Source organism: Ochlerotatus camptorhynchus, unplaced genomic scaffold (assembly GCF_037179485.1).
Source record: "Ochlerotatus camptorhynchus isolate MF236.1 unplaced genomic scaffold, CSIRO-AGI_Acam_v1.1 ptg000711l, whole genome shotgun sequence".
Taxonomy (NCBI): Eukaryota; Metazoa; Arthropoda; class Insecta; order Diptera; family Culicidae; genus Ochlerotatus; species Ochlerotatus camptorhynchus.
In genome coordinates this window covers 70,291-88,010 of record NW_027041186.1, presented here as the reverse complement: position 1 = coordinate 88,010, position 17,720 = coordinate 70,291, and the positions used below count along the sequence as shown (strand labels likewise).

Sequence of the window (17,720 nt, the reverse complement as noted above, 5' to 3'; positions counted from 1 at the left end):
GTATACGTTCCACCAAGAACCTCCATTAGCCGTAGTCAACTCTGGAATCTAGTTTCGATTCTTCCATCCCCAGTATTATTTCTGGGTGATATGAACTCCCATGGTACTGGGTGGGGCGATCTATATGACGACAATAGAGCGGCTATTTTTTACGATTTATGTGACGATTTCAATTTGACTATTTTGAACACTGGTGAAGCGACACGTATAGCAAAACCTCCGGCTCGAGAAAGCCGACTCGACCTATCTTTGTGTTCAAGATCGCTATCATTGGATTGTCAGTGGAAGGTTATCAATGATCCCCATGGTAGCGATCATTTGCCAATCATCATTTCAATAAAGTGTGGCCTTCACTCTGCAGAACCATCTCGGGTTCCATTTGATCTTACAAGGAACATCGACTGGCAGAAATATGCAACGGCGGTGACAATCGGTGTCGAATCAATAGATGCGCTTCCACCATTGGAAGAATATCGATTCCTAGCCGATTTGATTTACAAAAGCTCACTGGAAGTACAAAAAAGAAAAGTTCAAAGTGCACCCTTTAAAAGGAGACCAGCCACACCTGGTTGGGACGAAGAATGCACAAAATTGTATGTAGAAAAATCTGATGCTTTCAAAGCTTTTCGTAGACACAAAACCTCCACTTTTCCTTCGAGGAATATTCAAAGCTTGAGACAAAACTGAAACAATTAATCAAAGCAAAAAAACGCGGTTATTGGCGCAATTTCGTCGAGGGACTCTCACGAGAAACCTCAATGAACACCTTGTGGAGGGTGGCTCGCAACATGCGTAACCGCTCATCTTTCAATGAGAGTGAAGAATACTCCAACCGATGGATATTCGATTTCGCTAAAAAGGTCTGTCCGGACTCAGTTCCAGCACAAAATATTCTTCGAGAAGCGTCTCCTAGCGGCGGCTCTCTGGATAGACCATTCTCAATGCTGGATTTCTCTATGGCTCTTCTTTCATCGAACAACTCCTCACCGGGAAGCGATATGATTAAATTCAATCTTCTGAAAAATCTCCCAGATATCGCTAAAAGACGCTTGCTAGATTTATTCAATTCCTTGCTAGAAAACAACATTGTACCGCCTGAATGGAGACAGGTCAAAGTAATAGCCATTAAAAAACCTGGCAAATCAGCGTCTGACCATAACTCATACCGTCCGATTGCTATGCTTTCGTGCATTAGGAAATTGTTGGAGAAAATGATCCTTCGGAGACTCGATCACTGGGTCGAATCAAATAACTTGCTATCAAATACACAGTTTGGGTTCCGCAAGAGCAAAGGAACAAACGATTGTCTAGCGCTGCTTTCCACAGATATTCAACTGGCCTTTGCACACAAGGAGCAATTGGCTTCAGTATTCTTGGACATTAAGGGGGCTTTTGATTCAGTTTCCATTGAAATTCTGTCAGACAATCTGCACAGATGTGGACTTTCTGGAATTTTAAATAATTTCTTGTACAATTTGTTGTCAGAAAAGCAAATGAACTTTTCCCTTGGACAACTGACAACTTCCAGAATTAGCTACATGGGCCTGCCCCAAGGCTCATGTCTCAGCCCTCTTCTTTATAACTTTTACGTCAAAGATATCGACAACTGTTTGGCAGAACAATGCACGCTAAGACAACTTGCAGATGACGGTGTGGTTTCCGTAAGAGGTCCACATGCCGTGGACTTGCAAGGACCATTGCAAAATTTCTTAGATAACTTGTCTTCTTGGGCTATGAATCTAGGGATCGAATTCTCGCCGCAGAAAACTGAACTGGTAGTGTTTACTCGAAAGCGGTACCCAGCCCAAATGCAGCTTAATCTTTTGGGCAGAAACATTACCCAATCATTGTCTTTCAAGTACCTTGGGGTCTGGTTTGATTCAAAGTGCACTTGGAATGCCCATATTACGTATTTGAAGCAAAAATGTCAGCAGAGGATCAACTTTCTCCGTTCAATTTGCGGCACATGGTGGGGTGCTCATCCGGGAGACCTCATAACGCTTTATAAAACAACTATTCTCTCTGTTCTAGAGTACGGCTCTTTCTGCTTTCTCTCGGCAAGAAAAAGTCACCTAATAAAATTGGAACGAATTCAATATCGTTGTCTGCGTATTGCTCTAGGCTGTATGCACTCAACGCATAACATGAGTCTCGAGGTTCTGGCAGGAGTAACACCCCTCCAGAACCGTTTCTGGGAGCTCTCTCTCAGAATACTAATCAAATGCGGAGTGACGAACACACTTATAATTGCTAATTTTGAAGAAATTCTTGGGCTGAACACACAATCTCGATTTATGAGAATCTACCACCACTACATATTGTCGGATATGTGTCTTCCTTGTTATACTCCAGACCGTGTTCACTTCACCAATCGCAGTTCCTCAATTGAATATGATCTGACCATGAAACAAGCAACTCATGGGATCCCCGATCAACTTCGACCTATTATTATTCCGCGTATTTTTACTGAAAAGTACCAACAAGTCAATTGCATGAAAAGATATTTTACAGACGGGTCCACTGGCTTCGGTGTCTTCAATAAAAACTCTAGCGCCTTCCGCAAACTTCAGGAACCTTGTTCCGTTTTTGTTGCTGAGCTGGCAGCAATCAACTTCGCATTGGGGATGATTTCCAACATGCCCGCAGACCATTACTTCATCTTCTCGGATAGTCTCAGTTCCATTGAGGCTATTCGGTCGATGAAACCAAGTAGGCACTCATCTTATTTCCTTTCAAAGGTAAGGGAGCAGATGTGTGTGCTGGTCGAAAGATCATATATGATTACCTTTGTATGGGTCCCCTCACATTGCTCAATCCCAGGCAATGAGAAGGCGGACTCTCTCGCAAAGGTGGGCGCGCAGGAAGGCGAATTGTATGACAGGCAAATTTCACACGATGAATTTTACCATTTAGTGCGTCAGAGTACCTTTTCGAGTTGGCAAACCGATTGGGACACTGGAAATCTTGGACGGTGGTTACATTCAATTATTCCTAATGTTTCTTCGAGAGCGTGGTTTAAAGGCTTGGGCTTAAGTCGTGACTTCATTCGCGTGATGAGTAGACTTATGTCCAACCACTACTCGCTAGATGCTCATCTCAATAGAATAAACCTCGTGGACAGCAACATCTGTCGGTGTGGAAACGGTTACGATGACATCGAACACGCAGTTTGGCAATGTACGGATAATGACGCCGCCAGAGAGCGACTTTTGAATACCCTCGAGGCCCAAGGAAGACAACCCTATGTTCCTATCAGAGACGTGTTGGCAACCCGTGATCTCTGCTATATGCAGTCCGTTTATGTTTTTCTTCAAATGTCTAGTATAAGAATTTAATTCCTTTTGTCTTTTGTCTCTCTTTATTAGTTTTTGTTTGTCTTGTCCCCCCGTCTCGATGAGTCTCATCGTCGCCCACTGGTCACCCACCATAGCCGGTCGAACTCCGGACGAAGCTAGAACAGCACTACCGTTCATACTGGCGACAACGCTCTGATGAGACAACGAAACCCTACCCCAAGCTCCTCCCCTGATCCTATCCTTCGAAAATGTACCCTTCTAACCTCGAGTAAGCCGCGAGTAATCGGCCCAACTCCTACTAGACATAGAATTAAGTGAATCTTGTTACACACAGTGAACAATGAATTATCGGCTCCGTAAAGCTAACGCGATTGAGCCTTCCAAATAAACGAACTAGATAAAAAAAATAAAAAAATAAATAATAGCTGAACCGTTCCACTCCCCAAACAACAGCTAGTGCTTCTTTCTGCGTTTGAGGATAACGCTGCTCAGAAGGTGATAGGACTTTCGATGCGCAAGCTATAATCCTGGGGCATCCCATCTCATTGAATTGCGTAAGTACTGCTCCAAGACCCGTCGGTGAGGCATCAACAAACAACAGGCATGGGGGTTTCGACTTATCGTAGTGAATCTTAACCGGAGGAACATTGACTTTAGAGAAAAATTCATTCGGGGAAATAGCTGCTATCTCACCAGCGTACCGAGCATTCCTGACATCGAAATTCTGTGATTCAACAGGAACTTTCAAACCGAGCATTAAAATCCTGTACCTTGAAGCTGTTGTTCTACCCAAAAGGGCACGAGCTTCTTTGACCACATAATTTTTTTTCCAGGAATGTTGGTCTATTGTCTGACACGTATAAGTACCCATGGAATGTTGCAGATACTTTGATATCTCCAACAGAACCATACGCCTTTAGAGGTCTATCAGTTTGATTCCTCACATCGAATACTCCACTCTTATATTTAGGTTCCGACACCAGCTTGCAGAACATATCCTCGGTGAAAGTATTGACCTGTGCTCCGGAATCAATTAAGAAGGGGCAACGCAATCCAGCAACCACACCAATGATGGTTCCTTCGTCAGATGATTTATTCCATACATGCGAGACCGAAACAACCGAGTTTTTAAATGAACATTAAAGCTGATACACAAAAAATAAAGCAATTCAATATTAGGTAAACTATTAATCAAATCTTCTAATACTCACGGTACCAATACTTTCAGTAACGGGATTCTTGTTCGCCGATGCATCTGACGGACCAACAAACTCGGCGTTTCCAACTTGGATAGGAGATACATCAGAAAGATCTGATTTCACTCTACGCATCAACGGCATTGAATTCGATTTACTCGTAGATGGCTGACAAGAAGTTTCTTCTGTTAGGATTGATCGGACTGGATTCATTTCTTGTGATACATATGCATATAATCAAAGATATTCCATTAACAAGATATCTCACAAATCAATTCCTCGAACAAGGCAATGGATACACCACCCTTATGTGATCGCATGGCACTCTTGAGTGCACATTGAAACTGTTCGGAGTCTCCCGCCAACTTCACCACCAGGGCTCAATAAATGACAGGTGTCAGTATGACATATGCCAGCGTGGACGTTGATGATCAGCCGAGGGAAGAGAATGATCAATGTCATCATCATTATATTGCGATAGCAAGATTCTCACTTCGTCGTTCAATCATTACCACACGTTATACGCATCAGAAAAGCTTAAGAAAACAATAATAAATGCAGATACGGCCCTTCGAAAAAGTAATCGAGAATTGATGATTTATGAAGCTGTTGCTCAACATAATAGAAGTTGCATAGAAGTATGCATGGAAAAAACGCAACGTATCGAAATCATTGCTAAACACACGTAATAAAATATGCCGTCTTTCTTGGCCAACGCTGCACGCTATTGGCTATTCAAAAATTACGTTGGATTAATGATTACTTTTCTATTTTATAAAGAAGGTATTTTTCAATGATGGCGAATGAAATCGTAAACTGAAACTGCCGAAGCTGAGTGATGACACCGCTTCGTGTTTTGATTTGCACTGTATCCTCCGCTCAGTGGTGTGGGTTCGTACATGTACAGATGATGGTGTGCGTGTTTTCTTCCAACGCTGCAGTTCAACATTGTATCGTCAAAAACCTATTGGCGCTGTTATCTGTCTCTATAAATTCCAAAGAGTGAAGGGGGTCTGATGCTAATTTTCACGAATTGTATATGCAGTCTGTCAACATTATCATCATCATGCACTGGCGACATCTGCGTTGAGCTTTTGCGGCAATCTTCCAATTGTTGGCCTATCTTGAAAGTCTTGATCACTACCAGTGGTGGCACAAGTCCTGGAGTTTAACATTTTTTCCTTAACATTTGATACTTTTTGCGATAACCATTGTGACGACACACAAAAACAAACTGGCAAGCGGCAAAAATGTCATGACATTTATAAACTGTTTTCTGCCAGCGACAGAACATTTTCGCACAAAGAAGCAGACAAGACCGGCGCGCGACATAAATTTATGTCGTGTAGAATTTTGCTGATTTCTGGCTAATTACTGCATTTATTTGATGTTTATTGCATGGAATTAAAAGATAAGAATGAAGACTGACCACTCATAAGCATTGATGTTAAAATTATGCGTAAATAAGGGAGTTGGTAATTTACTGTCACACGCAAGCCTGCAGCTAAAGTTTCATTACAATAAACAGTTTGGAAAAATCAGGCTGCGAGATTTTATTTATTCTCTATCTCCACTGTTCGCTTGGAATGTAGTTATACACGGTCGCCCGTGTGCTGGCTGTTTTGTTTCGGTCTGGACGATGGTTTTTCAAAAAATGTACTGTTGCCACCTCTGGCTGGAGGTGAGAATGGAGGAGGATCGGATGGAACCGATTTTTTTTTAATTTATTACGGCTAAATATGCTGTATTTCAAGCGTTTGAGCATGATTGCGGTACGATGCTCTATTCTGGACCGGTCTACTAGACGTGGCAAAACTAGTAATTATACCTGCTACGTGTACCTTGTTACCTGAAGACGAGGAGGGAATCTTCGGATACATGGAGGAGGACTTCAGAAATGAGGAAGCTCGTATGCGAGGACAAAAGTGTTACATCTGCAAGGAACAGTATGCAAATGTTTTGTGTTGCGCGAAGAAGTGCTTCCGTTCATTTCATTCGCTTTGTGAGATGCAGAATGAGTGCCTGTCGCATTACGTGGATACGTTCCAGTCGTGGGGCGATAAGGACGTAGCACTGGTGGGTAAGGTGAAATACTCCGAGACCGAAGCCTGTGGGATTTGCTACGATGAGATGAGACCGTACAGAAAGCTGGAATCGATTCATGCCCCGTGCTGTCTGAATGTCTGGTTCCATCGGAGCTGCGTGGCACAGTTTGCCCAATCGGCGGGGTAATTTTTCAAGTGCTTTTTGTGTAACAACAAGGACGACTTTAGTCAGCAGATGCAGCAGCGTGGCATTTATATTCCGGAAATATTAAGTGAAGTAAAATGAATATCTTATTTTATTTGTCCCAGGGATGCCTCATGGGAGCCTGAACCGAATGCATTCAACGATCAGTTGGAACGTCCTTCGGAGTGTGACGCTGAAGAGTGTCGATGTTGGTATGGGCGAGATTACGATTGCAAGCGTTGGGATCTGATCCTGTGTGCAACGTGCGGTTCGACTTGTTGTAACGATAGCAGAGAGGGGAGTTCTAGGGGTCGATCTTGTGGCAGACGTCATATTGAATCGGATGATTCAGATTCTGAAGAGTCAGTTGCATCGACGACCAAACGCAAATTTTCAGAAAAGACGAACCACAATAGACAGTGACGACAGCGATTCCGATCTGGTTTCTAAACGAAAAAAACCAACGTCGAAGCGACGGTTGTCCACGTCTTCATCTAGTTCTTCCTTGCTCGTTTCTTCGAATGGCGAATAAATCCTGGAGGAACTGGTCAAGAAGATTCCACTCGAGATTCTACTGCCACGAGGAACTTCCGTCGAAAAATTGCTTCGAGCCAAACCGTAAGGCTCGAGAAACTCAGCTCGGAAAAGATCAAATCGTTGACTTCTTCGGACAATGGAGACGAAGCATCCTCCTCCGGATCGTCAACCGTGTGAAGTTAAAGAAAAGCAGTGCCGAAAATCGATGGTAGAATTGCAGTCGATCAAAGAGGTCATCCGTTCCAACACGGACACGCTAAGGATGCCTCGGTGGGACAGGAGATCGTGCGTCCCAAGACGCCTTACAGAAATCTTTTGAAAAGCTAATTGAAGCTTTTCGGGTCGAAAACTGTCGGCTTCACTAGCCAACGTTACGATGGGACAGCGGGATACTGGATGCTCGAAATCCACCAGCACCAATCTCGAACGGCTCAGAGGACCTTTCGAGGAATAATCTCTGGCGCTGAACTATTTATGCCCTTCAATCATCTACTGTCCCTATGAGGAAAGGGAAAGGAAATAGAATAGACGTCGTACCGGCTTTGCTTTGTAGCATGGCTGTTGAGTGACGCGATGCTAGGTGCTATGCGACGATGGTTAGGCCAAGAAAATTTGCTATCGCGAACAAAAACCGTCCCACGAAAATGGTCCCCCAGCGAGTCTGATCCGGAGTACGTTACAGCGAAGAAAATTAGGTTGATGTTATTTTAATGGCGACCTTCCTTGGACGGTGAATTTTCCAGCGCTAGTCAGGTCTTTTCCACGGCGCAGTAAATTACTGCCAACGGTGCCACCTCAGTGGGAATGCGATTCGAAACCGGGTTGACGTTGATGCTCAAAAGTGAGAAAATGTTCCGGATTTCACTACCCATATTAAGCGAATGTCAGCTGGTATCACGCTGCTTGCAGGTACTGAGGGAGAACCTTCCAAAACATCTAGTGTTTGGACTGGTGGTATAGAGATTGCTAAAGTATGATTGTGTCAGTGATTTGTTTTCATAGGGAAAATTTTCCGCTATGAAGTTTTTTTTTCTCCCGATGACAACATTTTGCGTATACGTATACGTGACGTAGTGTGCGTACGATAAATGTCAGCAAGCTCTATGACACAATGAATGCACCTGAAACCGACGGAGAATCGCAAGTGCTGTGATCAATGTGATTGGTGAGGCAGAAGGAAACAAGTCAGCACTTTCATTATCACGACGTTCTTATGCATAATCTAGTGTGACGAAACGTTGGATCATGCGTAAGAACACCGTACACCGCACCTATAGTAACGCACACGGTTCCCGCGCTGACTGTTCCTTACTTTCTCACTCTAATCAAAATTTCCTTGGATGAGTGAGAAAACAGCTCCCCGTCAACGCGAGCGAGAACGCGAGTTGCCAGATCATTGCACACAAAACCAACTTGAATTAATGCAAAACAAAAATACTAACGAACCTGGCGGTGAGGGGTGGAAGGTGGACTAAAATTCTATTACTGAGAACCACATTATTTTAATTATTTTCTTCGGAGAAAGTCGTCTGTGGTTCCACTGCGCAAAAAAACCTGAAAAACCCGTTTCCGAGCCATGAAATTTTTTTAATCTTTAGAAATTTCTTTCCTTTCACTGGTGAAGATTTCAGAGTGGTGTGATTCAACATTGAGTTTTTTTATAAAAAAAACGAACGTTATTATTTAACCTTTCCGATTATTGCTTATTATTGGTTGAGCTGAAATGTTGTTGTTACCAACTGTTATGAAACGGTGAATAAATGTGTGAATATTTTAAGCATTTCCTTTATTTACCAATAACAATACATCACATTAACAAACAATCCCATAAAGATGGTCAGATATAAACATTTGAGTACCCTAACCAAACCCGTACCAAATTCATAAAAATTTCAAGAACTCGAACCCGACCTGACCCCTGTAATTAATGGAATTAATTTAATTACGGCTACTTCCTGTGCCGGAGTTGAAGTTTTTGCGTGCCCCTCGATGCTACCCGTACCCAAATATACCCCTTACTCGATCCGAACTCAAAAATATTTTCTTCGCATACTCGTACCCGACACGAACCCGAAAATTTAGAGTAACCGTACCTGAATATCTCTACAACCCCCTCCATTTTGAGAAAACTATCAAATTTACGATATAACATGCTTGATACACTACAATTTAGCCAAAATTACATACCAATTCCTGAACTGAAGAAACGAAAATTTTGCAGTGCATATTGTTTTCAAGCAAGAAAATATTTTGTATTCGATATCAATACTTCCCATTGATTGATGTTTTGTACTGCTGGCTCCCACTGACAGTTTGTGACAGCTCATTAATGGCTTCACTCAGCGTTGCCAGATATACCGATTTATCGGTATTTATCCCGATTTCCAAACTAGATACCGATACACAGATAAGGTTCCTCAGAATACCGATTTTTAAGATTTTATACCGATTTATACCGTTTTTTTAATAATCAAAATTATTATTGCCTGCCCACGTTTTAATTTTGGAGAAAATTCTAAAACATCATCTCTAAAAATGCCTTATGCTTGATACTTTTTTACCGGTTATTTCCGGTAATTCCTAGGGAACCGGAAATATTTTTTAAACATTATTTAACTTACGGACGTCTTTATTCATTTTTGTTTAACTTACTGAAGCTTTATCCAACTTTCCCTGGAATTTTCTTCCACCTTACCTTGGAAGCTTCTTCAGCCTTCGCTCGAATGATTCGTTCATCTTCTCCCGCCAGTTTTTCAACTTTCCCGGAACTTCAAGGATGCTATCAGATTTTTATTGCGGATCCACACTAGTAGCAGGAACATTTAAGAAGTTCTGAAGCTTCAGAAAAGTTCAGTCTTTTGAGTTAGTTTCAATTAATTAAAGACAGTTTCATAGACTTCTGTTAAAATTCGAAAACCCGGAAATTTAAGAAAAGTTCAGTGAACTTAAGGAAACATCATAAATATTTTAGAAACTTCACAAGTTCAAAGAACTTCGGGGAAATTTGATGGTTTTCATGAACTTTAGTGAAGCTCAGAGAACATCAGAACAGATCAATGAATTTCAATGAAATTGCAGAAATTATAAAGGAGTTCCAAGAAACTCAGGAAAATTCCGAAAACATCAGCAATGTCCTGAGGGACTCATGCAAATTTAGGAAACGTAAGGGAATTTACATGATCATTAGAACATTGTGAGAACATTTTATGGGAAGTTCTATGTTTTTTTAATGGCAGTGTCGATAATTTTTTAAAAATTAAAAAAAAATCAGGGAGATCAGAGAATTTTAATGATGATGTTACAATAAATTTAAAAATGTGAGAGCACTTAAGAGATTTCGTAATCTTCAAGAAAGTCCAAAGACCTTGAAAAATGATTAGAGATATTCCGGTATCCTCATTAGAATCAGGGAAATTCTAGCACTTCGAGGATGACCAGAGAACTCCAAAACAGCCCCTAATTTCAGGAAAATTACAAGAACTTTTAAGGAATTTCAAGGAATTGTGGAATATTTCTAAGCGCATTTCAGGAATGTTCCGAAAAATTCAAGGAAATTGCGAAGTCTTCAGGGATGATAGAACATCCCCCAAGAAACTTTTTCTTCCAGAACTATGTCTTTGTTTCTTTCAACTGTTCCGTATGCGGGCTTCCGAATTTCTTCAAATGTTTCTTCCAGTCTACCTTAGGAAGTTTCTGCAAGCGTCTCCAGGAAGTTTAATTTATTCTCCCATAAGCCAAAGGTTTTTTTTGTTCGACTTCTATTGAAAGGTATTCCCGAGCTTCTTCTGCCTTTTCCTGGAAATAGCTACTTCTGGAAATCTACTTTGGGTTTCCGAAACTTTTCTGGCTTCCTTTGCATGTGACATCCGATTTTTTTCCGTTAGTTTATGTAAGTTTTCGGCATAAGTTTCTCAATTCGAGTCTTGGACGTTTCCTGGATGTTTTTTCCAGCTTTTGTCAGCAGAGCTTCTTTCGTCTTTCTTTGGATGTTTTTTTCAGCTCTATTCAGAAGCTAATCCAAACATTCCCCGGAGTTTTCTTCCAGAATTTTCCGATCATAGTTCAAAAGCTTAAATTTTTGCTTTGATTAACGACTTTCTCAGTCTTAAACACTGCAACGACTACGAGGGGGGAGGTAGCTCATCGATTCTTCCGGTTCGCCTCCTAGCATCGTGCTATAAGATACCAGGTGATAACCAGGGTAGTTGATCGATAGCTCGATGACGTCATTTCGTTGGCGTCTGCAATGGGAAATTCTCATAGCAGGCGTTGACGATGGGACGTTGTCGAGTTGTTGAATAGCAACTATTGTGGTAACTCACCGATTACCTGTCGATCTGCCAAATTTGGAAAGACGTCTGCATTTAATTGTCTCATGTAATAATATTCCGCCCACAATATCACAAGAAATTGCGAGTAGCTGAGTGGAATGAAGATAAGTTAAGCATTGGGTACAGGACCAAGTCTCCCCTGGGTGGTGCCAGAATATGAGCGCAATAGAATCATCAAGTTGCCATAAGGCACGGAATGAGACTATTGCATGGCTGGGTAGTCAAAGTCTTCCATTCGTTAGTCATTTCAGGTGGATTAGAACAGGTTTAGGTTTAGGGTGGGCGTTGGCCAGAGTTGGATTTTTCAGATATAATCCTAAATAGGACCTAGATTATTTAATACACTAGTAACCTCAACTTCTGGCCCAATGTTTCAGTGTGACTAATCAACACTCAATGGGTAAAATATCAAATTTGGGGTAAATTTGAAAAAAAAGGGAACTTGGAGTGTAGAGCGCACTGCCCACTGGACGATTCTGAAGCCTGACCAAGTGAGTGGGTTACGGGTTTATTTGATTGTACGTCATTTCCAAGTTATATATAGATACATTCATACCATTGGCATTTTGTATTTGAGATAAGACAGAGACAGGATGCGGAGGGCCCGCCTAGGGGGAGCGTAACCCATGTTATGGCTTCCATTTATTAAATAGTTCAGATAGGCTGGAAATGATAGGTTCATGGTGAGAAAATGTACCATATGGTGCTCGCTCACTGATCAAAATTAGATTCAAATCGTCAGGCCCTACCCTGGAATAAGGGAATTGTCGATGATTTGTCAAGTTTCATTTTGCATTTGCATATAATTGTAGTTTAGGTTTGCTTTTGTAGCTGTAAGATAGATAGTTTGCCTCAATTGAAACATTGAGTTGTATAAACTTGATGAATCATACCTCTAAAATAGTAGTAGTTACAGTGCCGCATTATCTAACAACCACTGCCTGCAACTAATGTTGGAGGGGTCGGCAGGGCTGATTACGGATCAAAACTAACATAACTCTAACACTGAAATGATCCCGAAACTAACGCTCATTAATTGCACTTTGAGTCATAAAGTAGTTTTATTTATTTTCCTACTAATCTATCTACACACTTAGTTTTTTCTACCGAGCTCGGCTGTGCGGGTCTCGGCGGGGAGGGTTTCGCTGAGATCTCGGCGGGAGTGACATTTGATTGCTGAGTCTCGGATAATGGCTTTTCTAATAATCTGCCTACTTTCTTTTCTTTGTTATCTACTTTATCCCCTTTTTATTTTTCTGCTCTTCTTTCCTCTTCTCTTCTTTTGTTTTGTTTGTTTGCATATAACTTATACTAATACCTCCTTGTTTTCTCTCTAATTTGTCTACTATGTCCCACCATCACCATGAGAGATGAGCTACCGTACATGGTACACACTCATATACACTCCCAAAATAGTATGCCGCAAGTAAGTATATCCAGAAACAAAAACCGATAACGCTGAACGGCAGATTGGTTTACAGTGGTCGACCAGGGTGTGTGCTGATAAATTACAAAATTACAATTACATCATTATTTCATACATCAGCTTGAATTACGTTGATCGATATTACATTTTTTTTTTTGCTGTGCACTACACCACCGGAGCCAGCAAAGTTCAACAATCCATCGTTGCTCATGCCTTTGTTGTCGTTTGGAACCAGTTTTGCGAGGTAGGCGACGATTGTGCGTATTTGAAAAGGGCCTAGCCTGAACAATACGTAAAGAGCAAATTGAAACATTGTACGTCGCGTGAAAGTGGAACTTAATGAAGGCCTAAGTTCTTTTTCGTAGTTTTTAGTTTTCGGATTTGAAAGATCGTCGGTTACAGTGGTCTGCTTACTGAGCAGAAAAACGCGGTTCCAGGTCCTTACATATCAAAGAGATTTATGGTAAAATCGCTTGTGTATCGTGTATTTTGCGAAACTCGTTGTTGTCGTTGGTTCCGGGTTTGAATGGGCACAAAAATTTGAGCAACGGTATTATGTGATATGAGGGGCTCGGTGGCCTTAGAGCAACCGTTTTTGCTTACTGAGCAGAACATCATGAGTCTAATCTCAGGCCCATCCACATTCAAGATTCGTCAATCGTTTTATTTGTTAATATGACTACATGGTAATAACAGCAACTCGGTGATTAAAAAGGTGCTCGTCTGCCTAGTGGCAAACGTTTTTGCTTACTGAGCAGAAGAACGTGGGTTTAGTTCCAAGCTCCTTCACGTTATATGATCGTTAGGACATAAATTCAGCTTATCGTTTACCAAAACGAACCCTGCTGCAAATCCAACCCTCTTATCCAACATCCCAGTGATTCCTCGTGGAAGTGCAGAGGTGTTCTCGGCTTACATCAAAGCGAGTGTCATGTCAACACAATCCTTCCCATTCCTTTCTTGACCTGTGTTCGGGCGCGGCCGGCGCTGGTATTGCCTAATTTAAGATCACCAGTTTTTACACATTGAGGATGATTGCTAGTCCCAAGCATCGTCTATTGGTTCTCTGTGTAATTACAGCTGATCTGGCAGTAACAGAGTAGCAACCGTGGGCGGTCAATCAAGCTCAAGCTCAAGCTCAATCTAAACACTGCAACGACTACGATGTAATCTGTCGGACATTTCGGCCATGGGTTATAGCTTTTTTCAAGGGAAAATATTGTTTTTCGTTATTGTCTATAGTTTAGTCGTTGTTGTGGCTGATTTTCCATATTTTGGTTACATGATATTTAATTGAAAAAACTACTTGGTGACAATTTCTATCACCATTTGAAGACAATGATAATTTAAAAAATTAAATTAAAAAATTAAAGAGTGTTTTAACACTGAGAAAGCCGTTAAACAAATCAATTCCTCTCAAGTCCCAGTCATCACTATTGTTAAAAATTTTGCTTTATAAAAAGGGCATACATATATACATAAGATTAATTAAATAGTAAATAACGATAAATACCGATTTTTTAATACCTTCGATACCGATAAGCTTTAAAACAATCTGGCAACGCTGGCTTCACTTGACATTCACTTTTTCCGAGTCTGTTTCTCCCTCCCAGGCACTATGGTCGAAAACGCAAAATTCCACGACAAAAATCGATATCTCGGAAAATATGCACTCTAAGGGTTTGACGTCTTGAGAAGTGTTTATCTACAAGATAAGATCTTCCTTTTAGCATAGGTGGTGACTAGGGTGGTCCTTCAAGATCATGAGAATACGCATCTTTTGAGAAGAGGTGGGAATTGATAGTTGTCATTTTACGAAAGTTATTCATGTTTTTGTGTAAAAAAAAAGCCAATTTTTCCAGAACACTTTCCTCCAAAAGGAGCAAATATGAGCAAAACTTCTACGCATATTCTGGAAGAACGTGGTTCTGCCCACAAAATCTATAGAATATTATCTGTACCCTTTTGTACCCTTGATGAGAAAAATATGATTGGAACTAGAGGTAACATTGGTTAAAAAAGACCAAAAACACCCCCACAGGGAAATTTAATTTTACATAATTCAATTATAAGGCCAGTAAGCGATTAACGATGGCCCATATTATGCATGCATTTACATGATGATGTTTAAATATATAAGTGTTTCAGATTTGTATGTAAATGTGAATGTTTCTTTTTTGTTATCAGTGTACAGCAGTAGTTTTTGTCCACAATTTCTGTTGCAGTGCTTTTATATTTCTCGATGAACATTTCAAATGGTCCTATCTGCTTTGATCGATTCTCTTCATCGACTTTCTCTTTCGTTAATAACTAAGCTGCAAAACCTTTCCCTGTTTTATTTGACGTTTTGTACGCTAGATAAGAACCTCCTTTATCAAACTATGTGGTAGAATTAGCGCGAAATCTGTTTGCATAGCAGTGGTTATGAAAAGAGAAAGTCGATGAAGAGAATCGATCAAAGCAGATAGGACCATTTTAAATGTTCATCGAGATTTACCTGTTCACTTCCTATCTCAATGAGCTTACGCAAACGCAAACGCAAACAAAACATCATAACAAGAGCAAATTTTCATTAGATAAAGATTGTGATAAAGATTTATATTAAGTTCGATAATACTATGAGATTTGTTAAATATAAGATTATTCGACGTTTTGCTTCGTCAAACGTGTATACGACCATTTCATAAGTCATTATGATAGGTTGCACGTTACTTTCATCTAAGCATTACGCTGTATTATAAACTGACATGTTACTTACGTTGAGAGGGTTTCGGTAATTTTTAAGCTATCATGTTGCTTACGTCATGTTCGTTTCGTCGATTCGCTAAACATAAAAAATCTAATGTTGCTTACGTCTCAAACCGACAACAGGCAAACTCGCCCTATGTTGCAAAGTAGTATTGTTGTAGGGTTGTGCGGCATAAGTTGATTTTTCAATGTGCAAATTTTAATGTTTATTATCAAAACATCGCTATGAAAATTTAAACCCACATTAATGAACGCTCTAGCTATCCTATCGCATGGAAATCTCGTTTTTGTTTACATTGTTGCTTACGACCCAATGAAAATTTGCTCTTGATAGTTTAATAAATTCAAATATTCGACATTTCGTTTGGATATACAACGTACAGTGTTGTAAATATCAAACGTACAGTTAAATATAAACCAGCAAACACGCTGTAAACGTTCATTGCTAGAATTCAATAATCATTCAAAATCAACCAGACAATCTATTATTGTAATAAATGCCTCATTCATAGAGCTTTTTGATGTTTAATCTGTGCACACTACTGCACCATTTAAATCAAACGAATGCGATCAAGACGGAAACAGATGAGTGGAAAAACAAACCGCCCATTCATCGATGTGTGCTAGATAGAGAAAGACGATTAAACGTCTAAAAGGTCTCTTGCTGTTTTTATCTCTCTGACAACTATTATTCAAATCCAACTTGGACAGAGTGTTTTTTTTCCTTTTATGTTGGCAGCATTGTACTTCATCGTAGTGCTGACTGTGTCATGGCATTTGTTTCCATACGCGTCAAGACGGGATTTAAGTTTGTGGCAACAAGTATATACGTTAATCAGTTGAAACTTTAAAAAGATAAATTTCCGGAAGTATTCCAGGTAAGCGCTTGGTCAAATAAAGTATGTTTGTCGTTCATTTTTGAAAATTACGAATGAGGTTTATTTTAAAGTATGGATAAGCGCAAATTATTCAACCTGTGGAAAAATGCGTCCGGAAACACTATTGATAAACGTAATAGTGTCTGTCAAGAAGTCTTCAAAATGCATAATATTGTGGAGAAAGATACGAGGGATAAAATTGCTCTAATGGTGAAGGATACATGCAATTATTTCAAGAAATTGTACACTAAGCACAAACGAAACGCAACACGAGTTTTCAAATCTAATCAGAAATATTTTGATAAACCGTTCAAACTTCCTAAGGAAATTTTAGGAAACATTTCATTGTCACCCAATGCTCAAACTCAAAGCCAGATTTTGTCAACAATCGATACCGCATTGCCCTTAAATGTGGCTAGTTGAGGTACACAAATTTTAAATTATTTAATTATAGTTGGTAAATACATAGCATAATGCATTAATCCACAGGACGTCCGAAAAAGCGTTTGAATGAGCTTTGCTTGGAGAGAAAGCGTAAAATCTCTCGCCGTCAAGCCACAGAATTTGATAATTGTGAGCTAATTCTTCTGGAATCGGTCAGCAACGCAGCAAGGAAAAATGGGAACACGTTTTTGTGCAAGATAATTAAGAAAATTATAGCTAACTTCGAAAATCTTGAAAATCTTCTGGAACGCCTTGACACAGATATTCCGAAACCATTCACACCAATTCAAGCTTTGAGTTTATTGTTGGACGAATCAATGAGTAAAGCTACTTTCATAAGACTAAGGAGGGACACGAAGGAAAAGAACTTGAACATTTTCCCTAGCTATGATCAGGTATAGTTGAACTTCAAATTACTCAATCTTATAAATGTTTGAAAAAGCTGTGGAGTTCCTTTTTTATCGTTAAGGTCATGAAAACGAAGGATGAATGTCGTCCTGATAACAACGAGATGAAAATCACTTCAACCAAAGCTTCTACAACGATGAGTGCACTTGCTAAGCATACGATCAGTAGGATTGTGCATCACAATTCATTGATTGAGCTAGCAGATGAAGGTAAACATAGGTTACTCT

The 17,720-nt window shown here is 40.2% G+C and overlaps 1 protein-coding gene across 1 annotated transcript; it reads left to right on the top strand.

Moving 5' to 3' along the window:
* Positions 1 to 6,370: 6,370 nt before the first annotated feature.
* Positions 6,371 to 6,724, top strand: LOC135714761 (G2/M phase-specific E3 ubiquitin-protein ligase-like). Its single transcript, XM_065238131.1, has one exon. The coding sequence runs from the start codon at positions 6,371 to 6,373 to the stop codon at positions 6,722 to 6,724; it is 354 nt and encodes a 117-aa protein (XP_065094203.1).
* Positions 6,725 to 17,720: the final 10,996 nt, after the last annotated feature.

Excerpts from the sequence above, each read along its gene's own strand:
- LOC135714761 (XM_065238131.1), top strand. The coding sequence starts at position 6,371 with ATGGAGGAGGACTTCAGAAATGAGGAAGCTCGTATGCGAGGACAAAAG.